The sequence below is a fragment of the Dromiciops gliroides genome, chromosome 2 (genome assembly GCF_019393635.1).
Source record: "Dromiciops gliroides isolate mDroGli1 chromosome 2, mDroGli1.pri, whole genome shotgun sequence".
NCBI classification, from domain to species: domain Eukaryota; kingdom Metazoa; phylum Chordata; class Mammalia; order Microbiotheria; family Microbiotheriidae; genus Dromiciops; species Dromiciops gliroides.
In genome coordinates, this window is record NC_057862.1 from 374,835,887 (window position 1) to 374,863,772 (window position 27,886).

The 27,886-nt window shown below is 38.7% G+C and overlaps 1 protein-coding gene across 1 annotated transcript; it reads right to left on the minus strand.

The window, feature by feature from the left end:
- Positions 1-908: 908 nt before the first annotated feature.
- FKBP1A (FKBP prolyl isomerase 1A) lies at positions 909-27,886 on the minus strand. Its single transcript, XM_043985462.1, has 5 exons — positions 27,642-27,886; positions 27,504-27,551; positions 12,908-13,020; positions 3,521-3,686; positions 909-2,084 (listed from the first exon to the last, which is right to left on the minus strand). The coding sequence occupies exons 1-4, from the start codon at positions 27,676-27,678 to the stop codon at positions 3,558-3,560; spliced, it is 327 nt and encodes a 108-aa protein (XP_043841397.1). The 5' UTR covers positions 27,679-27,886; the 3' UTR covers positions 909-2,084; positions 3,521-3,557.

Sequence of the window (27,886 nt, forward strand, 5' to 3'; positions counted from 1 at the left end):
AATGAAAAATGGACAAAAGATCTGGTAATTGTAGTCTTTCAGTTGTCTAGATTTCAGAATAATCATTCACAAATACCATCTATGCTATTGAAATCATGGAATATAACTGCTCAGATTATTTGGACATCCCTGTCTTTACCCTCTCCCTCTCTTCTGAGGTCAGAATTCATAAAGAACCTAGATGAGATTGTTCCTTATCTTGGGAAGGAGTAAATAAATTTGATGGAACCAGCAATCATAATTCAACATTTAATGTACTGCACACAGTGCTTAGTGATAAAGAAGCCCGTAACTTCATGGAGTTTACAGTCCAGAAGGGGCCATAAGGCAGGTACAGATAAGCATAAGAGAAACTAATATGTAAATTCCTAAAAGGGTATCAATTGAGGAAGAGGATTCACTTTTAAATGGGGAGAGGTAAAGGGACTGCTACACAGAGGTAGCCTGAAGCTGTGTTTGAATGGTAAGAGGATATTCCAGACATAGGTTATATTATAAAGTGATGGCATCAGCAAGGAAACTTCCACCAATGCCAAAAGGATTGGCTCATACTATGACCCCATTCCAAAGGCTTTCAGGAAGTCAACTACAGGTCAAGTTGTCACCGGCATTTGTCAGAAGCCAAACAGCCTAAACACTCACACTATCAGTGTCTCTATACCACATAAAATATAACCCAAGTGAAGATCCGGAGGCAAACCTATCATAAACTCTCCAAAAAAAAAAACAACAAAACCCACCAAGTTTCAGTTAAGACATTTCATTGCTGTCATCTCTTATTTAACTCGACTTCGGTTGGAGAGAACTGTAAAACCTCCCTCCCCCAGAGTTTCTGCTCTAGCGTGCTAAGTTAGCAATGTACCAAATGGCAGGGAGGAGGAGTGTAAAAGAACACCCAATACACAGAGTTGAGAAAAGCCAGCATAAAGCATTTTATTGCAATAATAAAACTTGAAACTCATATGTGGTGGAGGGAGAGTGGGTGGTGGCAGTTTCTCTTACCAAATCACTACACAGGACAGCAAAAGGGTGGGAGTGGGAGAGAAGGAAGGTAGGGGTATCAGCAGTAGGGGAGCTGAGCATCAAAAACAGGAGATGTTGAAGCTGTGATGACCAGCATCAGTTTTTTTTTTGTTGTTTTTTTTTGTGTTTTTGTTTTATTTTTTTTTTTTGTAGAGAACACGCAAGGATTTCCTGTGACAATGACTGGGCTTTCATTGTGTTGAAAATTTCTACAAACAGCACCTTCAATTTAACAATCAATTCAAGTTCTTGGAATTTAGGTAGTTGTGGAGCTTTGATGGCTACTGGAGATTAAAAAAGTCCTCCAAATCCATTAGAAAACCACAGGATGGGGAAAAAAAGTCAGGCATCAACAAAGTAGGTTTATATTGACCCAAGTTGTCCTGTAGATAAGACACCAAGCGGCGTGTCCAACACTGCATTGAAAATATCTGCTTTCAAAAGGCAGAGGTTAAGAGGGGGGAGGGGAAGGAGGGTTGGGTGGTTGAAGCAGCTTCTCCTTCCCCACCTTCATTTTGGACAGGGTGACTGATATGCTCCAAGGAAATCATTTGACATGGAGAATATGTCAACCCTCAAGAGCTCCTCGATCTGCTATGGCTTTACAGCAGCAGCAGCAAAAAAAAAAAAAAAAAAAAAGAAAGAAAAAATCCTTTTTAATACATAATAGATAAATTTCATCCAAAAAAAATAAAAGGGACAAAGATTTTCTCTGTCCAAATAATTCCTATTCTAAGGTTAACCCATCTGTGTGCTGTTAATGCTTGATCATACACTTAATCTTAAATCTATACCCAAAAGATTTCAATTTAAATCTAGACCCCAAAAACAAAAACAAAAAGATGAATGCCTTAACAAGTTGAGGTTTACGGTGTATAGTTTAGAGACAACACATGTACAAGGAGGAGGAGTTGGAAGCAAAGCCAAGTGATAACACATTCAATCGGGGTATATGTTTATACAATGAATGTAGTGGAATATCAGGGAAAAGCTCCATAGAAATTCATGTGCATTCTTCTTCTTCTTGAAGCTGAGACTCTGGACTCCTCCATGTGTCAAATCTATTGGAAACAGAAAAGCCAGAGTCCTATCAATACACAAAATGTCAGTGTGAAGATAACAGGGAATAAACAACACCCTAAGTCCTTCTCTAACAATGACTTGGAAAAGGAATCAACAACCACTTGGTCTGGCCAGCTATTCACTGGAAAGTCAGGTAACCAACTAGCTCTTAGTTCGTGAAGCCACAGAACCACAGGATATCAGAACTGGAAGGGTCCTTCAAGGATTCACTTAAGTCTAACCCCTTTTTTATGGGAAAGTTCCCGAAAGAGGTCTCCAAATCAGTTAATGGTATGGCAGAAGTTAGAACTTAAATCTTTTGATTCTCTGTTCACAGTTTTTTTCCCAGCATAAACTCATGAGCATAATATATATCTACATAGCCCTTTAAGTTACAAGTAGTTTACTTTCCAAATTACAAAGTCCTTTCTTCAAAACATCCCTGGTCAGCAGGACAAGTTTCTTAGTTTCTTCTCCCTACTTGATAGCTGAGAGTGCTGAAGCTCAAAAAAGGCCAGTGATTTGCCACAGTTGGACAGCTGGTGTCAGGAACCAGGATTCACTTAAATATGACACTACTCTGAGCTGGAAAGTTCCTCAGAGATCATCTATTTTAATCCCCCAATTTAGGCATGAGGAAATTGAGGATCAAAGAAGAGAACTGACTTTCTCAAGATCACATGAGTAATAAGTGGAATGAAATTTAAACTATCAGATGAAAACAGTTCTTTCCCTTTCAATGAACCTAGTCCAGAAAACTATATTCAAATACAAAGTTCTTTCCATCACATCACCAGTTCATGCTACTTGAGAAAGGAAAGAGTATATATTACAGGTTATCTAATGTGGCTCAGGAAGGGAAATTCCTTTTTGTTAAAGGAATAAACATTAAGAAGAAAATAAAAACAAATTACAATTAAAAAAAATAAGATGGCACAGGTCATAATTTTGTCCAGGGATGTCTTGCTGGATTAATTTTTCAGATCCAGTTTTGCTCAAAGTCATTGACATAAGCAAATTAAGCAAAATAAGCAAATTAGTTGTATGAAGTACAAGTTTTACGGGAATTAGAGCTATAGGTTTTAGGACTTCAGGGCCAAAGCTGATAGAATCAATATGGGTAAAACCCCCACAAACTTGAAGTCTGATAAGATGGGAAATAGACAGGTTTTTCGTCATTTTACATGATTGAAACTGTATACTTTAGTGTGTATATAAAAAAGTATCACTACTCTAGGTTGGTGAGTCTAACTTTAGTGTTGGTATAGTACAAAAAACAGCAGATTAGTGGCTTTAGTTCCAATTCTGCCACAAACTGGTTGTATGACTTGAATAAGTCACTTAATCACACCATGGTGAAAGAAGGAAAGGGGAAACATGGAAGGAGGGAGAAGAAAGTTTAATAACTCTAAATCAAATACTCCATTTCACTTACTCAAGAAACAGGGAGCTAGGGGAAGAAATCATTCCTGTCATTCCAATTTTATAAGTTCCACATCAAAGATGAGAGTAGCATTTGGTGGAATGATGCCTGGGTGACCAGTGGTACCATAAGCATAGTCTGGAGAGATGGTCATTTTTGCTCTCTGCCCCACACTCATCTATGAAAAAAGAAAGAACAAGAGTTATCATTACGAGTCCAGATAAACCAACTGGCTATTAGGGGCCAGTTTCTTTCTCTATATAACAAAGAAGGCAGTCTACCTGGCCCTGATGTTCTCTTGTAGCCCTAGAAAGTTTAATAAACAGTACCTTAATGCTACTAAGACAACTACTTATCGAAGACAGACACCAGCACTTTTTGACCTGCAGTTTTCAATGACCAGACCTATGTACCTTGTGAACAAAAATCTGGCTGTTTTTTCAAATTACAGTACGAAGTTAAATTAAATCATGCTGTAGGCCATTTTTAGATAACTGAATGCCAGGATTTCCTTGTTTTCAGAATATAGAAGATTTTGTATCTTCCTAGGCTGTTCTTTTTGGTAAAGAGAGTTATCACTATAGAAAAGAGACTTTGTTACTACTAGAAAAGGTAATTATTTAAATATCATGTGTATAATGATTACAAATATTGGGTTTTTACTATACGTTCAAGACCCGATGTCACCTTTCAGGCAATGAAGGGGCAAAAGCAGCAAACCCACCAGAGCCCATAGAGAAAATATAACTATCAATTCAGCAACTGTCCAGTCCCTACTTTGCTTGCTGGTCCAAATGATTTCTCACTCACGCTACTTTTTATGCTGAACTGGTCTCCCAATATTCCAGACTTGGCTTCCACCAATAGCATGAAGCTTCTTCCTTGAATCACAGCACTGCCTGCTTAGTTACTTGATTCAGGACACCTACTGCCAATGCAATTTTGTACATAGCTCCCCAGTAATTACCTCATGGCTAACCTGCCTACCTAATCTAGGTGGCATGGACATTAGATCTGTAAAATTCTCACCCTGCTCCTAGCACATTATCTTTACATTTGCCACCCTGATAGGTATGAAGTGATACCTCAGAGTTGCTTTAATTTAACTCGCATTTGATCTATAACATTTTTTCATATGACTACAGATAGATTTGATTTGTCTGAAAACTGCCTGTTCATATCCTTTGACCATTATCAATTGGGAAATGACTTGCATTTTTATAAATTTGACTCAGTTCTCTATATAATTGAGAAATGAGGCCTTTATCAGAGATACTTGTTTCAAAAATTCTTTTCCAGTTTTCTGCTTCCCTTATAATATTGGTTACATTAGTTTTGTTTGTGCAAAAACTCTAATTTAAATGATCTATTTTACATTTTGTTTTGCTCTTTGCTCTTTTGGTCTTCTTTGGTCCTAAATTCTTCCTCTGTCCATAAATCTGACAGATAAATGATTCCATGCTCTCAATTTGCTTAAGGTATCACCCTTTATGTATAAATCACATACCCATTTTGACCTTATTTTAGTATACAGTGTGAAATGTCAGTCTATATCTAGTTTCTGCCATATAGTTTTCCCAGCAGTTTTCATCAAATGAGTTTTTGTTCTAAAAGCTTGGATATTTGGGTTTTTCATATACTAATTACTAGTTATTTACTACAGTATAATTTCTACCTATTCTATTCCACTGATCCACCTCTGTTTTTTAGCCAGGAACAGGTTGTTCGGATAATTACCACTTTATAATACAATTTGAGATCTGGTACTGCTAGACCACCCTTTTTCATGGTTTTTATTTTTTCATTGATTCCTTTGATGTCTTTTAGCTTTTGTTTTTCCAGATGACTTGTTATTACATTTTCTAGCTCTATAAAACATTTTTTTGATAGTTTGATTGGTATAGTACTAAATAAATTAACTTAGGTAGGACTGCCATTTTTATTATGTTTTCTTGGCCTACCCATGAGCAATTAGTATTTTCCCAATTGTTTAGATCTGACTTTATCTGTGTGAAGTGTTTTATAATTCTGGTCATATAGTTCCTGGGTTTGTCTTGGCATGTAGACTCCCAAGTATTTTATAATGTCCACAGTTATTTTAAATGGAATTTATCTTTCTACCTGTTGTTGCTGGACTTTGTTGATAATATATAGAAATGCTGATGATTTATGTGGGTTTATTTCATATCCTGCAATTTTGCTAAAGTTATTAATAATTTCAAGTAGTTTTTTAGTTGATTCTCTAGGGTTTTCTAAGTATAACATCATATAATCTGTAAAGAGTGATAGTTTTGTTTCCTCATTACTTATTCTAATTCCTCTATTTTTTTTCTCTTACTACTATTTCTAGGACAATATTAAATAATAGAGGTGATAATGGGCACCCTTGCTTCACCCTAATCATATTGGGAAGGCTTCTAGTTTATTCTCATTACAGATAATGCTTGTTGATGGTTTTAGATAAATAGTACTTATCATTTTAAGGTAAGCTCCTTTTATTCCTATGCTCTCTAGTGGTTTCATTTATTTATTTATTTTTTGTGGAGCAATGAGGGTTATGTGACTTGCCCAGGGTCACACAGCTAGTAAGTGTCAAGTGTCTGAGGCCGGATTTGAACTCAGGTCCTCCTGAATCCAGGGCCGGTGCTTTACCCACTGTGCCCACCCAGATGCCCCTCTCTAATGTTTTTAATAGGAAAGGGTGCTGTGTTTTGTCAAAGGCCTTTTCTGCATCTATTGAGATAATTCTATGATTTCTGTTGGTTCTGTTATTGTTATGGTCAATTATGCTGATAGTTTTCCTAATACTGAAGCAGCTCTGAATTCCTGGTATAAAATACTGTATGATCTTTGTGATGTATTGCTGTTATCTTTTTGCTAGTATTTTATTTAAAAAATTTTCTGCAATATTCATTAGGGAGATTAGTCTATAATTTTTTTTTGTTTTGGCTCTTCTTTCAGGTTTGGGTATCAGCACCATATTTGCTTCATAAAAGGAATTTAGTAGGACTCCACTTATTTTCTCAAATAATTTATACAGCATTGGGATTTAATTTTCTCTTAATACTAGCAACATGATTTTCTTTCCTTTTTTTATCAAATTAACCAATGGTTTTATCTATTTTATTGTTTTTTTCCCCATAAAACCATCTTCTAGTTTTATTTATTAATTCAATGGTTTTCTTACTTTCAATTTTATTAATCTCTCCTTTGATTTTTCATGATTTCCAATTTGGTGTTTAGTTGGGGATTTTCAATTTGTTCATTTTCTAGTTTTTTTTTTAGTTGCATGCCTAATTCATTGATCTGCTTTTTCTCTATTTTATTGATGTAAGCAGTTAGGGATATAAATTTTCCCATAAATACTGCTTTGGCTGCGTCCCATAAATTTTGATATATTGTCTCATCATTGTCATTGTCTTTAAACCTTTCAGCAAGATAGTTTAGTTTCCTTCTTTATCTCTTAACCAGATCTATTTTTGCTTTTGCTCTGAGATCATGATTGCTACCCCTGCTTTCTTTGCTTTAGCTGAAGCATAATACATTCTATTCTAGCCCCTTATATTTACCCTGTGTTTATCTCTGCTTCAAATGTGTTTCTTGTAAACAACATATTGTAGGATTTTGGTTTTTAATCCACTCTGCTATCTGCTTCCATTTAATGAGTGACTTCAACTCAATCACATTTATAGTTATGATGACTGTTTATTTCCCTCCATGCTATTTTCCACCTGTTTATCCTCCCCATTCTTACCCCTCCTCACAAGTGTTTTACTTATGATCACCACCTTCCCCAATATCCCCTCCCTTGTATCAGTCCCCCCTCCCCCTTCTATTGTCCCTGTCCCCTTTTTTTAACTTCCTTATAGGGCAAGATAGAATTCTATATCCAACTGAGTGTATATGGCTCTTTGAGCCAACTTTGCTGAATAAGGTTTAATCTTTGCCTGCCACCTCCCCACCGCTGTCTTTCCCTCCATTATAATAGTTCATTCGTGCCTTTTTTGTGGGACAATTTCCCCCCTCCTTCTTCCATGCGATTTCTTTCTTACCCCTTTGTTTTTGGGGGGTTATCCCATCAATGTCACCTTATAACCACATCCTGTCTACATATACTCCTAACTGCTCTTAAAATTATCTTGTCATATAGAAATATAAAGAGTTTAACCTTGTTGAGTTTCTTATAGTTTTTCTTTCTTGTTTTTTTTTAACCTTTTTATGTTTCCCTTAAAGTCTTGTATTTGGAGGTCAAGTTTTTTATTCAACACTGGCCTTTAAATCAGAAATGCCTGAAAGTCCTCTATTTCATTAAATATCTATTTTTTCCCCTGAAAGATTACATTCAATTTTTCTGGGTTGGTGATTCTTGGTTGTAAACTGAACTCTGCCTTTCATTATATCATATTCCAAGCCCTGCAGTTCTGTAATGTGGAAGCTGCCAAATCCTATGTAATTCTGACTGTAGCTCTACTATATTTGAACTGTTTCTTTTTGGCTGCTTGCAATACTTTCTCCTTGATCTGTGAGCTCTGAAATTTGGCTATGATGTCCCTGAGAGTTTTCATTTTGGGATACCTTTCAGGTGGTGATCAGTGAATTCTTTCAATTTCTCTTTTGCCCTCTGGTTCTAATATATCATGTCATTTTTCTTCGATAATTTCTTTTTTGTGGGGCAATAAGGGTTAAGTGACTTGCCCAGGATCACACAACTAGTAAGTGTCAAGTGTCTGAGGCCAGATTTGAACTCAGGTCCTCCTGAATCCAGGGCTGGTGGTTTATCCACTGAGCCACCTAGCTGCTGCTGATAATTTCTTGAAAGATATTGTCTAAGGTTTGTTTTTAAATCATGGCTTTCAGGTAGCCCAATAATTTTTATATTATCTTTCCTGGATCTATTTTCTAGGTTAGTTGTTTTTCAAATGAGAAATTTCACATTTTCTTCTATTTTTTTTTTACTTTTGTTTTATTATATCTTAAGGTCTCAGTCATTAGTTTCCATTTGTCCAATTCTAATTTTTAAACAATTATTTTCTTCAGTGACCGTTTATACTTCTTTTTCCATTCAGCTAATTCTTTTTTAGGCAGTTATTTTCCTCAGTAAATTTTTGCATATCTTTTTCATGGTTCTCTTACGTTACTTTCATTTCTTTCCCCCAATTTTTCTTTTACTTCTCTGCTTTCTTTCTTTTTTTAAAAAAATTTTGTGGGGCAATGAGGGTTAAGTGACTTGCCCAAGGTCACACAGCTGGTAAGCGTCAAGTGTCTGAGGCCAGATTTGAACTCAGGTCCTCCTGAATCCAAGGCCAGTGTTTTATCCACTACACCACCTAGCTGCCCCCTTAATTTGCTTTTTAAAGTCCTTCTTAAGCTCTTCTAGGAATTCTTTTTAGGCCTGAGACCAATTTACATTTTTGTTTGAAGCTTCACCAGTAGCCATTTTTGCTACTGTCTTGCTCTAAGTTTATGCCTTGATATTCCCTATCACCATAATTAACTCTCAATAGTCAAGCGTGTTTCTTTTTAGTCCAGCTTGGGTTTTTTTGCTTATTTATGTGTTTTTATGTGAGAGTTGGTGCTATTCCTGCATTGTCCCAAGTTTTTGTGCAGAAGCTCTGACTGGGTCTTATTGGTGGCTTTCACTGGGCTTCAGGACTTAGACACTTGCTTTCTCTGTAGAGTAAGCTTTTCTTCTAACTGGTAATGGGAGATTAGTCCTCCCTTCTGGCCTCCCCTGGGTGTGGGCGGGCCTTCTCTAGGGGTGGTATCCTGCTGCTGGATTGTAAAAGTCTTTCTGGAGGAGTGATCTTGTTGCTGCTCTGCCCAGAAGTGGTGCTCTACTGCTGGGTTGCTCTGTTAACAGGGCCTCTCTGTTAGCAGGCCCTAGAGGAGTAATTTTATTATAAATCTTCCAAGTGTGGGGGCCCTGCTGCTGAGTTGCTATGGTAAGAAGAGTCACTGTGCTAGCAATCCCTGGAAGGATAATTTTGTTACAGATCTGCTGGAGGGTTAGAGTCCCCTGTTGCTGATTTGCTTTGGAAAAAAAGAGTCTTTCTGCTGGTAAGCCCCAGGGGTGGGACCTTGCTGTTGACCAGTCTTGGGCAGGGTTTCACTACTGGTCAACAGTAGTTGTCAACTACTGGTCCCTGATAGTCTGTGCTAGGTATGGGGTGCCTGGTGAGAGTCCCTGCTATGCTGCCCAGACTGCTCACTTGGCTAGGGGGCTGCTGGTGTGCAGGTGGGTAGGGCCTCACTGGTGGACTGCCTCAAGCTCGGAGCCCTGCTTTAGTCTTCCTGCTGTGAGCCCAGAAGCTTCTGCTTCTCTTGGACCTAACTTTCCTCCCACCCAGGTAAGACAGACCTTTCCTGACAGAGTGGTAGGCTGCTTCCCTGCTCTGGAATGATTCAGAGGTAGTTTTATATATATTAGTTTGGAGAAGAAATCTGGGAAAGCTTCAGAGGGTTACATCCTCAGTCCGCCATCTTGGCACTGGAAGTCCCACATTATCTCTATTGCAAGCCCCCTTACCAAATTTGAGGAAGAACTAGACTGAAGCTTTATCTCTATAACTTAGTTACTAATTTGAACAGAGTTCTTGCTTCTGACAGAAGCTAAAATCTTACTCTAATCAGGAAAGGAGTAACAGGCATGCAATGTCAAAAAGCAATGAAGTTCCCAAGAATCTTGCTCAAGTAGAGATCTGAAACTATCTTCCCCATTTAGCCTTAAAGAGACACTGTGTAGAAGAGTTTAATAAAACTATTAACTAGTATAGGTAGAGAAGAAGGAAATTAGAGTTGAAAGTGTGGCTTCACAATCATGATCAGTCTCAGTTCTTTTCTTCCTCCATCCCTCCTTTATGAAGTAGAATCAAAGAATTTTAGAGTTGGAAAGGATCTCAGCAGCAATCCCAATGCAAAAGGACCCCAAGTATGTATAATATAACCCAACAGGATGTCTTTCAGCTTCTGCTTAAAGCCTTCCAGTGAGAAGCAACCCTTCCTATTCCATTTTTTGACAGCTCTAATTGTGAAGAAGTTTCTTCCCCAACACCAAGCCTAAATTTGTCTCTTGCAACTTCAATCCAATGACCTTGGATCTGCCCTTTCCTTATAATTATTAGAGACAATATTATAATTGTCCCCAAATTTCTGTGAGTTGCAATCCTGGTATCTCCTCCAGCACTATCACTTTGAGATATTCCAAACCAAAGATTATAAGTAGTAATGAAATAGTATTACACACTACATACCCTGTGACAATAGTGGAAACACATGGGAAAGTGGATTTCTTCACAACCCGGAAAGGTAATTAGTACAACTATCATACTCCCGTTAGAGTATAATGGGAAGGTGGAAACTGAAAGAGGTCAGGTTACTTGTCCAGAGTCACAAAACTGTGGGCTATGATTAAAACAGATCTTCTGACTCCAAGTCCAGAATCTGTTCTATCACACCACAATATTGCTCCATGTCTATATTCTATTGGGAGGTGGGTGGGTAGAGTGCTGGAAGACAATTTCAAATCCTGTCTCAAAGATTTGTATAGCTGTGTGGCCCTGGGCTAGAGTCACAACCTCTTTTTCCTCACCTGTAAAATGAGGGGGGTGGACATGATGTCCCCAAGGTCCCATTCAGCTCCAAATCTATGATTCTATGATTCACTATAGACATAAGAGATGACTGGTAGTGAATCACATCACAACAGAAAGGGAATGTCAGACCTTAATTACAAAGGAAGAGCAAAATTGTATGTACACATAAGAAATGATCAAAATTTTATGGATTGCTACAGGGGGAGAAAAGCCACCAAGTGGTTTGGCCTTGTGTATAATATGCCTGTCCACAATCAGCCAGAACTCAGTCTACTGTCAGGGGTATACTTGAAGCCTTTATTGAATGGTAAAAATTTGCCAGAACTATTATTCCACTGGCATAGTCTTCAAGCATCCAGGGTCATCTCTCTGTCATGAGAAACTGGAGAAGGATTTTGTGGAGCATGACTAAAGTCAAATGAATAATTAAAAGAATTAAGTAAAGCTCAAGAAGGGAAATTGTCTAAGATTCTCCCTAGATAAGAGTAGAAAAAAACGTGAAAAGTTTAAAGATTCTTGGAAGTTAAGCTCATTATACTTTGGTTCATCTATGATTTCACAGCTGCAAATCACAATCCTTCTCCATCATTTCATGTAGCATGATTCTTGGCCAAGTTTTCCTAAAAATCCTTCATATTAAGAATCTAGAGCACTATATTTTAAGATTAATTAGCAACATGGTTTAGGAGAAATAGAGTTTTATGTATATACTTGGAAAATAAAAAATAAGACCCATGACAAATGATTCCCCAAGTCTGAACTTCTGGCCCATAAAATGAAGTTAGTTAGACTAGATTGGCTCTGAAGTTCCCTCTAGCTCTAAAAATTTGAACCTATGACCTCCTCTCTTTCCTAGCTAATTCTTCATTTCTTTGGGTAAGTAGATTTTAACTCTTTACTGAGTAAATCTGAATACTAACATCTTAGACCATAGGCTACTAAAGTCAGATCAGGATCAACAAGCCAAGAAAGCACATGCAAACATTCCTGAGGATCAAAAGATATATCCTAATTAAGATCATGAGCTTGCTGCTATCCAGTGTTGAGTCCCAACACTTACTGGGCACAACACCATAGGAAAGGAAGATCCATACAAATTTTTTTTTTTGCAGGGCAATGGGGGTTAAGTGACTTGCCCAGGGTCACACAGCTAGTAAGTGTCAAGTGTCTGAGGCCGGATTTGAACTCAGGTACTCCTGAATCCAGGGCCGGTGCTTTATCCGCTGCGCCACCTAGCTGCCCCGACCCATACAAATTTTAAAAGGAAAGGCCTTTTGCTGTGGTTGTAGTCTTCAGAAGAGTTAAAGACATTGTATGTTTAGGAACAACATCAAGAACATAAACACACTGATCTACTGTGATGGACTATATTCTTCTCACCAATGCAATGGTACAGAAGAGTTCCAGGGAACTCATGACAGAAGAGGATCTCCAAATCCAGGAAAAAAAAAGAACTGTGGAGAATAGATGCTGAATGAACCACACTATTTCTTTTGTCTTTGGTGCTGTTGTTTTTCTATTTTGAGATTTTTCATCATTGCTCTGATTTTTCTCTTATAACATGACTACGCAGAAATGTTTAATGTTATTATGCATGTATATATATATCAGATTACCTGCTGTCTTGGGGAGGGGGGAGGAAGGGAGAAAAATCTGAAATTGGAAAGCTTGTATAAACAAAAGTTGAGAACTATCTTTACATGTAACGGGAAAAAAAATAAAAAAACTTTATTACAAAAAAATTAATAAAAACATAAACACACACACACACACACACACACACACACACACACGAACATAAACACACCTGGGCAACTCCTTCTTCCCAGCCTCGAATCACCTCCTGCTTGCCCATCACAAACTTGAAGGGCTTATTTCTGTCACGGGAGGAATCAAACTTTTTCCCATCTTCAAGCATTCCTAAAAAGCAAGGCATATGTGTTATTTAGGAAATATTGACCAAGCAAGATAAATCAAGTACAATAGACAGGTTACTGTTTATTGGGTTAAAATTCTGCTTCTGGTCTTAGAGTGTTAGGCAACACTTTCTCTTTGAACCCAAGTTTCATCTGCAAAATGGGAATAGTAAAACATCATCTACTTTACAATGACTGTTGTGATAACCTCAGCTGCCTTCCCAACCTGTACCATCCCTCTGCTTACTTCTCTCATTGTTAAGTTCCTCCCAGAACCACCATTTAAAGGAAAGATTCAGGAGAGCCAATTTTCATTCCTTTCTCAGCCCTGCTTATGACACTCCAGACATGCCCCTTTGGTACTACCTTCTACCATTTCACTTCTCTTTATGTGTTTGTTGTCTTCCCCTATTCGAATGCAAGCTCCTCAAGGCAAGGGGACTTGGCTTTCTTTGTAATTTGATCCTTAGCACAGTGTCTGCCACATAGTAAGTACTTAATAAAAGCTTGCTGACTTGATTTGTTGACTTTTATCAGTCTTTAATATAGAAGAATGGAAGCTTACTAGAAGACTTTTCCCCAGGGATATTTCAGATGCTTCTCTGTGCTAATCACTGTGCCCTATCCTTCGACACAAGAGAATATAGTAAAGAAGAGGGACCTTCCATTCAATACTATATCTAGAGGGGCAGCTAGGTAATGCAGTGGATAAAGCACCAGCCCTGGATTCAGGAGGACCTGAGTTCAAATCTGGCCTCAGACACATGACACTTATTAGCTGTGTGACCCTGGGCAAGTCACTTAACCCTCATTGCCCTGCCCCCCCCCCATACTATATCTAGAAACTGTCCCATCAGTATTCACTTGGTCAGAAGCCTGATGATAAAAAGTTTCAGGGAAATGGTAAAATGTCTCTTTTGAAGTGATATCTGAACCAGAAGAACAATTAGATTCTCTACCTGCACGCATTTACCATTCAGGAGACTTTTTATTACTACAAAACTTACTGAATAAGCAATCTATCCAACTTCCTTTACCATACCAGGTTATTTCTCCACACAACAAAGAAGAAAGCCCATTCAGCACTGTGGGATAATGCAAAGCAAAATGTAACCTAGACTTTCACCAATGGTACCTTACTAATGTAACAAAGCATCCTAACTTGTGGCTACTTTAAATTCCTAGAAATTTTTTTGGGGGAAAGTAGGAACTAACCCTGGACCTATTCAGAGAAACAATAAAACCTGTTTGTGCCCTACTTCTCTTACTTATTTTATTTAGTAGGGAAAATGAATTTTTCTTGAAGATAGAAAAGATTAAGTGATAAACTTCACCAGGGAGCATCTTATAATGGAAAAAGCACTAGACAGAGTCAGAAAACTTGAGTTCAAATCCACCTCGGTTCATGACTAATTGAATGACCTTAAAGTCACTTCCCTTGTCTAAGTCTCTTATCTTCAGCTGTAAAATAAGAGAGTTCACCATGATTTCTTGATCTCTAATAACTGTGAAATACTATGCAAAGGATCCCAATTATTATTGGGATCCTCTCTCCTAAGAAGAGATTCTCGGGAACTCAACTTATCACAAAGAATAATTGTCTCAAAGAAACAGAATTTAATTTCCAATTAGAGAGAACTCTGAGAAAGCAAATTCAAAAACAACAGAGTTCAGAAGAAATTCAAGCAAAAAAAAAAAAAAAGCAAAACCAACTCCTCCAGGATCTGATGCTAGCTAATCAGAGCAAACAGATTTCTGAAAAAAATTCCCACCCTCAAAGAGATCATTAAAAAGCGGAATAATAAGTTCTTCCCCACCCCAATCATCTTTGAAGTATAATTATTAACAGTACTATACATGCTAATTTATTTCAGAAAAAACCCAACATGGTTCTCAGATGACAATATTTCTGAGAATACTAAAACAGATATACTAATGCACCTCTTAAAAGTCATATGCTGTAATTAGGTTCCCAGGAACACATGAGACTACCACAAATTTGTGTTGAGATGAAGGAAAATACTGCTATTACCACCACCATCACTTACCTACCACACAGAGCACTTCTAAAAAGGTGTAGGGGGGAAAAAATGTTAAAAATCAATCTAATGCTTTATCACAGTAGCCAGAAAGTCTGGACCTTAACAAAATAGGAAGTGAGGGAAGCCAGAGATGAGAATATGGATGATTCTGCTAATGGAGTACTAGGAGTAATGGAAAAAAAAAACGATAAATAGCAGCATCCCACTGGGAGTTCTGATCACTAAAGCCTGAAGCATATGCAAATAAATGGACAAGTAATACAAGGAGAGAAAAGAAAAAAGTTCACCCAAAGTAAATTCATAGCCAATGACTCCTAACTCAAAACTGAATTAAATTAGCACATGAAGTCCCAAGGGTACAGCATCTATTTGCCAAGACTCACTATCACTTTTAGATAAAGGAACAAATAAAAGAACCCAGACATCTAAAAATAGGGCATAGTATCAAATCTCCAGTCCTCTTGCAAACGATGGACAGTCACCTATCAGAGGCACCATCTATTAATGGTTCCCAGAGTTGTACACCGAGAATGGGATGTGACACTCCCTGCCTTTTAGCTCATTTCTGTGTCAACAGAATCTGAATTAGCTGGGCATACTGTGTGGAGTATGATTTAGAAAGTTTTGCCTGAATTCTGTGGGTTGAACCCAGCTAAATAGTTAGATACTCAATATTTTAAAAGGTATCAAAGAGGGGTCTAATTCATAAATGAGCTCCAAGAAAACGAATAAAAACACATTTTAATTTGTTGTTGTTGTCTGTCCTTTGTTCTTGAAGAGGACCATCAGGGTGATGTCATGACTTGCAGTGAGCGCTATGCAAAGTCACCAGCCTCACTGTCTCTTCCAGAGCCACCTGGGTCCAGTGGGAAGATATACATCAGGATAACTGGAGATGGCCCAGGATGTTTTGAGGCAATTGGGATTAAGTGACTTTCCCTCCTGACTATAGGGTCAGTGTTCTGTCCACTATGCCACCTGGCTGCCCCACAACATTATTATTTTAGTTTTATTGCAAAGTGAACTATTCTACTATGCAAATCCATCACAACTAGCACCTGAATATAAATCTTAAGCCAGTACACACAAAGTAAAATACCCAGTCTTGCAAGGTGTTAGAAGGAAAACAGAAGTGATGTCTCTTGTTCTTGAAAGTCTTACAACATGAGACATGGCAAAACTAAAATGGAAACATATCAGAGTAACGCATCTTATAACCAATTACAGCTTAATAAAACACACTGAAAGTACTGTTTAAGAGATTTCAGAAAGCAGGCTGAACAAGATCATCTTTAAAGCCTCTTCCAGGCAAGACTCAGTCTATGATTCTTGATTCTAAAATTGTACATTCTAAGGTCACTCTCAGATCTAACATTCTATGAATTCAAGAACTGAGCATCTAAAACTTTAGTACATTTCTGGGTTTATAATTTATTTAGCAGATCTTTACTGAGTACCTTGCCTGCAACTAGAGCAACCTACACTTGAAGTTGTAGGGTGTAAAGAATTAATTATTATTTGAGGTTTTTATGCCTCGGCCCGCATGGGCCTGGGGCTCTGCAAACCGCATGGTGATCTACCCACTGGCTGTAGCCGTTGCCATGGCGCTGGCACCTCAGGTCATCACCACTCGCCCACGCCTACATGAGCCTGGCAAAATTATGATTGGAAGCCTAGTGAGGACAGTCATGTGACTGTCAAGAGTAGCCATCCAATTGGCTGGGGACTCTGTGAGGGTACTGGGAGAAGGGAGGTTTTTTTTTTTGGTCCGGCATTCTCGCTGTAAGCTGGAAGGCGACAGGAGCTCTGCTGTGTATTCTCAGCTGATTCCTGGGTGGTGGTATTTTCCAGGTTATATAATTTCCCTTTCCCCATTTTATTTCCTTTCCTTTGATCCTACTGATCCTGTTTGTGTTGTTTTTTTTTTTTTTAAGTTCGTTCTTGTTAAAATAAATCCTGTTCTGTTTCAAGGGAGGCTGCCAGTCTCCTTCCTTGCCCCAATATTGTGGCGAGCCGCTTAGCTAACACTCCCCAATTAAAAATTGGTCCCCACAAGGGGAATAAAAAAATATGTCCCTTACCTTAAAGGAAGGCAAGAAAGACACATTCAAAGTTACAGTTCAAGAATTAAGTATTAAGGGGGCAGAACCAAGATGGCACTCATTTGAGCTCTCCCACATTCCCTTCCAAACTTTAAATAACACCTCCAAACTAATTCTGGAACAGCAGAACCAACTGGACAGGATGAAACAATTTCTAGCTCAAGATAACTCAGAAGGTCAGTAGGAAGGGTTTGTCTCACTGGGTTCAGGGAGGGAGGGGAGCAGACACCGGAGTGACTGAAACCCTAGCAATACAACTTCCAGAATTCTTAGCCCAGAGATGGTAAAGGGGTTGGACAACTGGTCAAGAGACTACAGGGGACACTTTCTGGACCTGGGTTCAGGACTCTGCAGCATTGCCCATACACAGTTTTGGGTCAGAGTCTCAGGGCTACAGTGTACAGCTGCAGGGGAGCAGGGATCCTGGTCACAGTTCTAGGATAGAAAGAAGTACTTGTAGTGGCTCACAGACCAGAACCAGGCCAGGAGAGCAGTGATGACACCTCTCCTTAGATCACAGCCTTGGAAGAACTGAAAACTTAAGACCTCCAGAATTCACTCTGAAAACAGCAACACAGAAAATGTGAAACTTGGGACAGTGTTCTCTCCACCCCTGGAGCAGAGTTCAACTTCAACATTAAGTTAAAGGTCAAGAAATAGGCTGGGAAAATGAGGAAATAACAAAAAAGAATCTGTCTAGAGAAAGTTACTTAGGTGACAGAAAGATTAAAAGGAAGTACAAAAATTCAATAAAACAATTCCTTAAAAATTAGAAACAATAAAACTGGGGCAGCTAGGTAGCGCAGTGGATAAAGCACCGGCCCTGGATTCAGGAGGACCTGAGTTCAAATCTGGCCTCGAACACTTGACACTAGCTGTGTGACTCTGGGCAAGTCACTTAACCCTCATTGCCCTTAAAAAAAAAAAAAAAGAAGAAGAAAGGAAAAAAGAACCAATAAAACCAAATCAAGAGAATGAAAAAAAAAAAAAGATTGTGAACTTTCTCATTGGAAAAACAACTCACCTGGAAAATAGGTCAAGGAAATAATTTAAGAATTATTGGACTACCTGAAAGACATGATCAAGAATTAAGTAATAAGGACAAATTTGTACAAGGTGGTATGAAAATGAAAAATGAGTGCCTGTACAATCATAGGAGAGAGATCAGTGGATGACAGTGGTTAAGAAGGTTCTTATGAGGGGAAAAGAAACTAAGGTAACTCTAAAATAAAAGGAAAGATATGGATATATGTAAAGAAGAAGGAGGCATTTCCTGTATATAAAGAAGACTGTATTGAAGTTATGTTAACAGGCAAGTCTGGCTGGAGTGGGAAATTTACAAGGAGAAAAGGTTTAGAAAATATGTAAGACCAGATATTTGATTCATCAAATACATACAGCAAACCTTATTAAAGAATTCTGCAAATCCTTAAGTAGATTCCAAAAATTTGTTGATGAAATGGAAGGAAATATAATAGGGGCTCTTCCAGCAATTGTTATCAAGCTACGAGTAAGGAATCCTTGTTCTAGAGAGTGCCTTCTAATAGACTAACCAGATGTAAGTTAATTCCATATATCACTAGAGAAACCATATACATACTATGAAGGAAACATAAATGAAGCATTACCAGTCACTGTTCTGACACCAATAATCACTACAAGGGAAATTTTAGCTACTTTTTGCTAAAGCCTCAGTAAGAAAATTCATTACTTCAATTACCGTGTGAATTTCTGATGAATTAATTTGCTGATTTTGTGCTTTAAAAAAAGACAACATGGGGCAGCTAGGTGGTGCAGTGGATAAAGCATCAGCCCTGGATTCAGGAGGACCTGAGTTCAAATCCAACCTCAGACACTTGACACTTACTAGCTGTGTGACCCTGGGCAAGTCACTTAACCCTCATTGCCCCGCAAAAAAAAAAAAAGACAACAATAAAATACTTTTATGGGGGAAAAAAAGGTAACATAGAATCTTACCGTTTAAATCACCTCCAGGCTATCTACTTCAATGCCTACCTGAAACATAAATACTATTTATATTTCCAAGTGATCATCTCGGGCTAATTTCTCTCCTTGAGGATCTCAAATAATCCTTAGCTCTCTCTCTTTGAAGACCTTCAGTGACTCATTACTTACTTGGATAGTTTTAACTACTGAAGACACCGATCACTCCTTCAACCATTTATTTGTGGTAGCTGCTAGAATGCTTTCCATCCTGGACACCTTATTCTGGACGTGTGAATATTCTTCATATAATATGGCACCCAAACACGACATTCTAGATGTAGCTATACAAGTGCAGAATATTAATTATATGCTTTACTGCTCTACACATTTCAAGTTTCTCTTTTTGACTATGTTGTAAGCAATCTAACATCAAAAACTACTCCTTATAATTCTACATCCCATTATAGAGAACTTAGCAAAATCCTCAACATGCTATAGATACTAAGTAAATATATTGTTATATTTTATTAAAATAAACTTCATTTTTTAAAAAGACTGGTTGGGCATCACCATCTTCCCTTATATGGTTAGTGGAATTCTGGGAACGGTGAAGTTCACTCCTATAATACATAACCTAATGCTCAATGGAGAGCTTCTATTTCTAAATCATCGAAAACTAAAGAGAAAAATAGGATTTTAGACTAAAAGTGGAAAGCAATCTAGGGAAAGGACAAAGGTCACAAACAGCACTGTTAAAAAGAAGCCCAAAGTTCAGTATCACCACCAAGCAGCTGATAGAAACCTGTTCTTGTTCTCTCCTAACGTTGGTTCAGCTGTTCTGGTGGGGAAGACATTTTACTCATGTCCCCTAGGGAGTGAAGGGGAAGGGACCCAATCTCTTTCTCTAAAACCGTAATCCCCTCTTCTTTATGACTTAACTATGTATCATGAGATACTGGCAAAGAGAAGAAACCAAAAGGAAGTGGGCTAACTAGGCCAGGATTTCACTTGAGGAAATGGTTACATAGTGCTAGTGTTACTTTGTTCAAACTACAGAAAATAAGATATGTTTAGTAGACAGGACTAAGAAAAAAGGTGTTACTTAGAAAAGCAGTTTTCAATGGCATTAAATTTCATTTTCATCCCAGTACATGGAGAAATTTCCTCTAATTCCAACATAATCTCATAAATTAAATGAAAGAAAGGATTTCTGCATTTAAGAAAAACAAGGGGTTTTCTTTTACTTAAAACCAAAGTGGTTATATTAAAAACTATAGCTATCTCATAGTAAAAATTACCCTATCAGAAAAAAGGGAAAGTTTTTGTAGGTACTTGTTAAACAGCTATAAGATAGCTGTCTACACAATTCAATTCATTTCTATCAGATTATCTTCTTCTGTGTGTGTATGTATGCATGCGTATGTGTAATATATATATATATACATATACATACATAAAATGTATCTTTCATCCTATATGGCTTCTAGGTGATAATTTATACCTTTCTTTTAAATCCTAGGCATTTGTAGCTTTATTAGTCTCTTAAAGCATCCTTCTCTTTGACTAAGCATTAAAACATGTATTGCTTAAAAGTACAATAATCCAAACACTATTGCTTTCTCTTATGGCATTATTTGGAGCTATTTGGAAAGATCATGGGGAGAGGTCTGGAAAGTTACCGTCTTTCTTCTGCCATCTTGGCCATACTATTACTTTCTCAAAGTAGAGGTGACTTCCTTGTGTTTATCTCAGAAGGCAGCATGATATAGTTAGTAGAAATAACACTGCATTTAGAGTCAGAGGGCCTAGGCTCAAATTCTATCAATGTCATTCATTAGTTTTGTGACTCTTGGTAAGCTACAATCTTTCTGGGCCTCGGTTTTCCTTATTTGTAAAATGAAGGAGTTGGCCTAAATCTGTATACTTTTTTTTTTTTACACAGCTCTAAACTCATGGCCCCATGCCATTTTCCTGAGTTCAATCTGGCCTTAGACACTTACTAGCTATGTGACCCCAAGCAAGTCACTGTTTGCCTCAGTTTCCTCATCTGTAAAATGGCAAATCACTCTAGTATCTTTGCCAAGAAAATCCCAAATGGGTTCATGAAGAGTCAAACAGAACGGAACAACAAAAAATACTACAAACATAAATCATTATTCATATTAAAAAATATAGCTATGTAACTTTTGGTGTTTTAACTCCATTAACACATTTCCCCATCTGACAAAGATTACTATCTGCATACTTTACTACTAATGGAAAAAACCCTGCATATTTACAGGAAGCATTTGGGAAAAGACAACCTTGTCCTTAGCTTAGAGATCTCAGAGATCTGATAGCAAACATTATCTCAATAGTATTTGGCTCTGCTTCTAGGACTACAGACAGCATATACTTGCCAGGTCTTTGCCACAGTTGGCAGCCTGCACCAGAGGCTTATGATAGAACACGCAAGTTTGCCTAAAGCTCCCAGGCATAGCACCCCCCCCCCATTACTAGGACTAGCGAAGTAGGATGATCTAAAACATTTGCCCTCTGAATGAACCATTCTCCAGTTTCTCAAACATTAAAATCATTCCCCAACTTGAAAAACACACATACAAGCCAAATAAAAGGAGGTATCTCTGAAAAGTGAACTGCAAGACAAACATCATACCTTTGCTGAGATTGCGTATTTTGAGAGGTATGCATAGTGTATAAGTCACCTACTGCAATGCAGAGATGCTTTAAGGGCCCCTAATTTATAATAGTTTCTGTAGGTACTAAAACAAGATGATATATGATGGCCTTTTAAAGAACAGATAGTCTTAATGCAAGATATTGTCAATCCTCTTTGTACCCTTAGAAGAGGCATTTAGACTTGCAGAGGATATCTGAATCCAAGATTTGTGCTTTTAAAATACAGATAATTATTTTAGTAGTTCTTTCCAACATCTGAGCTCTTTATTGCTTCTCCCTCCTTACAATGTATGTCTACTTTGTGGCTTAGAAGCACCCTTACCAGGAACTAAACAAAGGAAGGAGAAAAAATAAAAAGGTAAACATTAACAGTAAATTTGGCCACAATGGCTCCCCTCCCAGCACCAACTAACATCTTAATCCTATATCTCAATAGAAGAGACCCAAGATTCTTGAAGGCCATACCAGTAGATCACAATCTCTTGACTCATTTGTGTATTATCTGGATGCCTGTCATCCAAGAACCAGCTCAGCTAAATTTGCAAAAACTCATCCCCAGGTTTGCTCCATTATACAGAATTTGTCGGCCCAGTGACACCTATGAAAATCATCTATGATGGTAGGAGGGGACTATCCATACTGATGAAGTACGTATTTAGCCACACAAAAACGAAGTATTTCAGTGGGTTGCTCCGGTAAAAGGTTAGGTGGGAGGAAATTGTGGCTGACGGCTAAAAGATAGGGATTTTAAAAAAGCTTACCTATGATTTTATCTGTGAAGGGAACTCCTATGTGATAATGTTGCCGACTGACAACTGTTCTACAACTTAGGGTCTTAAGAGAGTTGCTTGAGGCACTGAGATTTGACTTGTCCATGATTACACAAGCAGTATAATTGAAAGTCAATACTTAAGTCTCAATGGTTCCAAGACTGGACATCTATCTGCTCTGCATAGTGATTCTATCCTCCAAAGACAAGGAAAGATTGGTTTCTTACTCAGATTAAACAACCAGGTTGGTATGGTAAAGTATCTACCTCCAAGTCATGAAAAGCCAGGTTGGTATGGAAACCACTAAAAAATTCTCAGCATTCCAATATAAGAACAATGCTGCAACCTATTGAGCTTGTGAATTAAACAAAACCTCTAACCCTTCTGAAATAAAACAAAATTTCTAAACTCAGAAGATCTTAAGCTGGGTTCTGTGAACACGTTTTAAACAATATTTTCTTTGTAATCCTATGCATTTTATGCATTTAAAAACGTTCCAAGAATGGGTCTATAAGGCTTCACTAGACTGACACAAAAAAGTTAAGAACCTCTGCTCTAAGAAAACTCATCTTCTCACTGAAAGTAATTAAAATATCAGTTAGAAACCTGCTACCTCATGGAAGAATGATACAGAAGACTGGTAACATTGTGATTCAAGAATATAACTATATGTAGACTGGCAAAATCATACTAGGATGGATGCCTTGGTTGATAGTTACCATTTGGTGTTCAGTAGACAAGAACTAATAAAACTCAAAAAGCCAAAGGAATGCCTAAAGATTTTGGGTGTAGAATATTGGAGACCTCCCCCTCTCCAACTTTAAGTATAACAAAGATCATTCCAAAATACTGGCCTAGGTGCAAGGGCTGTCTAGGTCCCAACAAGTTTTGTCACAGAGTTCATAGACTAGTGACCATCCCCTCACCCCCAAAGCTAAGATAGCATCTAACAATATCTAGTAACACTTTATGTAGATTTATTAATCAGATTCTAGCTCCAATTCTAGTACTGTAATTGGTCAAATCACAACTTCTCTGACTTAAGAGGAGGAAAAAAAATATCAGGAAACCTGGATTCTTGTTCTAGCTAGAACACTAACTCACTGTGTGGGCCATTGCCTCACCTCTATGGGCCTTAGTAAGAATTCACCAATTATTTTAAGTGCTTGTGCTCTTGGATTTGAAGGAGAACAGGAAGAGAGCAGAAAAACAAAGACAGTGTTGTATATGTGAAAGACAGGAGAAAAAGATAGTTGCATTTTCAGGGGATGTCAGTGTTACTAACAATTACTTCATATTCTACTTAATGCAATTAAGGTCATAGATTATTTAACTTAGGCAATGAGGGGGGCAGAAATGTCACAGGATCACAGATCTAGAGCTGAAAGAGACCTCAGTGGCCCATCTGGTCCCATTCCCTTTCACTGATGAAGAAACTGAGGTCCAAAGAAGTTAAGTAACTTGCCCAAGGTCCCAAAGTAAACATCCCAGGTAGGATTTGAACCTAGGTCTTCTGAATATCATAGTCAGCGCTCTCCATGAAGTTAGAAGGATTTGCACTGCACAACAAATAAAAAATGGTTGCTTTATGAAATGATAAAAAAAAAATACATCAACTCTATACTGCTCTCATAATGGCAGACTAGTTTTTGTGAACAAAAAGCACAATATGTCAGAACATGTTCAAGTGTGAGGGTTAGAGACTCTTCTAATAATGCAGATGGGGAGATAACCTATTTAGGGCTCAAGGCACTTAGTATGTTATAGTTTTACCTCCTCCTAAACTAAACTGTAAATGCCTGTTCAGTCAGTAAGTATTTATTAAATGTTAACTAGGTGCCAGGCACTGTGATATTTGGGGATGCTACAATGTGCCTGGTAGAGAAGTGGTTTTAACTCTCCCTCAGGGTACTTCAAAAAGAGGCTGAAGTGGCTTGAAACTATATTCAACATTTCATCCATTCTGTATTTTCCTTGAGGAGCATGTAGATTTCCTGCCAGCAATTATGTACAAGAACTTCGTAGAGTTTTTTTGTTCCAAGAAGTGTATAAGAACATGTATAATCTCCACATCCCACCATAATTTCTCCACCACCAATGAATAGTATAAAACATTCACATCAGACAGTAATCTCCCCTACCCCACCCTTCCACCCCCATCCTCAAGCTTAAAAAGACACAAGTCTTAAACAGGTTATTCCTGTGAGGCTGGTGGTAAATAACCATTGGAACAATGCCCATTGAGAAAGCAAGAACAGCTTATTCTAGTGTGCATGAGGCAGAGATGGCTTATAACTGCTGTGTTTTTGTATAGCTTATCAAAAATGGAATAAAAAGAAAGCTTTTGTATTCGTGTACATACACACATTGGGGTCTTACTGCTGAGCAGTTTTGGTTTTTATTCTGTGGATGTGGGGGTGAGTACAACCCAGGAGGAAAATACAGCTACAGAGAAAAGACACAGTAGGGATCTGATGGTATTCTAGGTCCTGTAGCAATCTGTTCTCTTATGAAAATGCTACATACATGTGGTGCCATTTCAAATAGGGCATTAGTGAAATTTGGTTATACCCACATTTATGCTTCCTCTTATCCTGACAGAACAAACATCTCCTACTATATTCCTTATATCAATATTGACCTATGTGTCTAGTAGATAAGACTTGGGACACAAGTCAATGGGTAAAAACAGCTGGCATTATTTGATAGCGTATTATAGTAGAAAGACTACTGAACTGAAAACAAGATGACTAGGTTCTAGTCATTTTTTTGCCACTAATTTTTTGTGTAATCTTAAGTCAAACAACCTCTCTGGGACACACTTTCCTCATCTGCAAAAATTAAAAATGTTTGGTAAATGAGCTCTAATATTCTTTGTAATTCTCAAATTTGGTGATTCTGCAATGGTTTCTTAGGAGATGAAAAATTTTTAATTTAGCACCATGTATAGGAAAAGTAAAAGTATGGAACACAAAGCACATTTTCCTCATTGAAAATTTCTGAAATAGTTTCCTTTCAGATATTCTGATTAGGTTCTAGTTTTTTTTCTTCTAAAGTCCACTTCCAGGTAAAGAAAAAACAGAAAAGGGAAACATTTCTTCATTCTGATACCACAAGTCATTCCCTCCCTGCCCCCAAACAAATGAATCTGCTCAAAATCCTGGACAGGAGTTAGAAGAGCTTCCTCTATAAGAATTACTATTATTGCCAACTATTTCCTGATAAGATGGGGGAGGATACCCAATTATTCATATCTAAGTAATTGTAGCTACACCCATCCTGCTCTCTCTCTCTCAATCTAAGGAACTGAAAATATTAGTATTCTTTTTCTGCCTCAGAAAATCAAATAGGAGCAAAGTAATAAGTTTTCCTCACCAAACAGTTTAACTGCTGCATATGGTGAAATCAACGTAGTATTAAAAAATAACATAATACAAAATTATTATTTGGATATAGTGACTTGAACACTAGCAGATGAATTTCAGGTAGTGCAGATTTGGAAGCAACAGTATAGAGACTGAGAGAGAGAGAGAGATGTCACACCAGGATTCAATCAAATGAGATTAGAGAGACCATTAGAGTGATCTTCTGATCTGACAGATGAAGTCTCCACCTTCAGGGGCTGAGTGCCAAGTGGCTGTGGTTCAAACTCGATGGTACAGTAAAATTTTGATTTGGAAACAGCAAAACAGAGAAACAAGGAGAAAGAGCAAATCCCATCTCACTTCCTCTGTAGGAAGCTAATCCATGACTAAAGAGGCTTGGATGGGAAAACACTCTAAGGCCCCCAAGGAAATAGACCCACCCAGTGCAGTGCCGGAAAAGAACTCAAGCACTAAGACTTGGAAAGAGGCAGCTTGAGGCCCACTGATCAAGAGACCGCTCCCCACCATCCTTATTTCTTTAGAAAGGGAGAATGGAGGGGGGAAGAGTTATCAGTTATTCAGGAGCAGGAGGTAGCAAGGGGAAAAGGAGAGTTGCAAAACAATTTGCAAAATGGTCACTGCTATTTTTGAGACAACACAAAAAATTCTGAATCCTCATAGGGAATAAAGTACCTCTCTGTTAAAATTTCCTCATTAAAGTTTTATTCTTTACTGGGAAACCTTGGAATTCAATGGAAACTATGATATATATATATATATATATATATATATATATATATATATATATATATATATATATGTGGCAGCACAGAAAGATACAACAAGGCATTAAGTAAAGGACACACCACTGACCCATTTAGACTGCACACCACATTTTATGATAGGAAGAGCCAAATCAGGCCAGGATCACCATATATGGGTCAGCACCATGGATGGAAAGCTAGCAGTATTTCCAATGGGATAGAGAACTTTATTTTTCCAAGAACTACTTGGTAAGAATCTAAAGCCTTTCAGATACACAAATGTTAATTGTTAACGGGTGGGTGGGCGGTGGTAGAGACAGAACGCACTTTCCCCCTCCCGCCTCATTCCCTTCAGGGGACCAAGTACAGGTGGAGACTAGATCTAAAGAAATAGGAGAAGGAAAAAAAAAACCAACAAAAAATAAATCCCAAACAGATCTCGATCTGCAAGGAGTCATTGGTAGATGCCAGAATCCCTTCAGCACTCTAATTCCAGGGGCCCCCATTCACCAAACCCCAGACACCCCCAACCCATAAATCTCGCCCACAAAGACTCATTTCAGCCTCACACGCATACCCCTTTTCCAGGCCCCTCCCACAGAGCCCCATTCATCCACCGGCTGCCCCAAGGGCCCCATTCCGCCCCCACAGACACCCCCTCCCTCGCCCATAAGCTTTACCCCAGGGCATCCCCGCCCCCCCAATCCCCTCAGGATCCTCCCGGGCTCCCCTCACAAAGCCCCCTTCGCCCTCCCTCAGGCCCTTAAACCACCTACAGACCTCCCCCTCCCCCGCCGGGCGCAGGGGCCCGCACTCACCCGTGTAGTGCACCACGCAGGTCTGGCCGCGCTTGGGGAAGGTGCGCCCTGAGGAGACAGAGGGGATAGATAGGGTGAGCGAGGGGCAGGCGGAGGGAGAGGGGTGAGGGGGGACCTGCCCCAGCCCGGGCTACTCACCGTCTCCGGGGGAGATAGTCTCCACCTGCACTCCCATCCCGGCCGGCCTTAAGCAGGGTCGGGGGTCGCTGCTCCGCGGGGCACGGGCACGAGCCGAATCGAGGAAGGAGCCGGGCGGGTCTATCAGCGGACACGGCCTCACGCGCTGCTCCCGGCGGGCAGAAGGACAGACTGGCTCGCGCACTGGCCCAGGCAGCTTTTCACCACTACCCCCCCTGCCCCGCGCTGCACCCGCCTCGGCGCAT

What these genes read in the sequence shown, in the direction of transcription:
- FKBP1A (XM_043985462.1), bottom strand. Translation starts at nt 27,678, where the DNA reads ATGGGAGTGCAGGTGGAGACTATCTCCCCCGGAGACG. An exon ending in CTGCGTGGTGCACTACACGG is followed by an intron (nt 13,021 to 27,503) that starts GTGAGTGCGGGC and finishes CTTGCTTTTTAG; the next exon opens with GAATGCTTGAAGATGGGAAA. An exon ending in GGGAAGAAGGAGTTGCCCAG is followed by an intron (nt 3,687 to 12,907) that starts GTGTGTTTATGT and finishes CTTTTTTCATAG; the next exon opens with ATGAGTGTGGGGCAGAGAGC.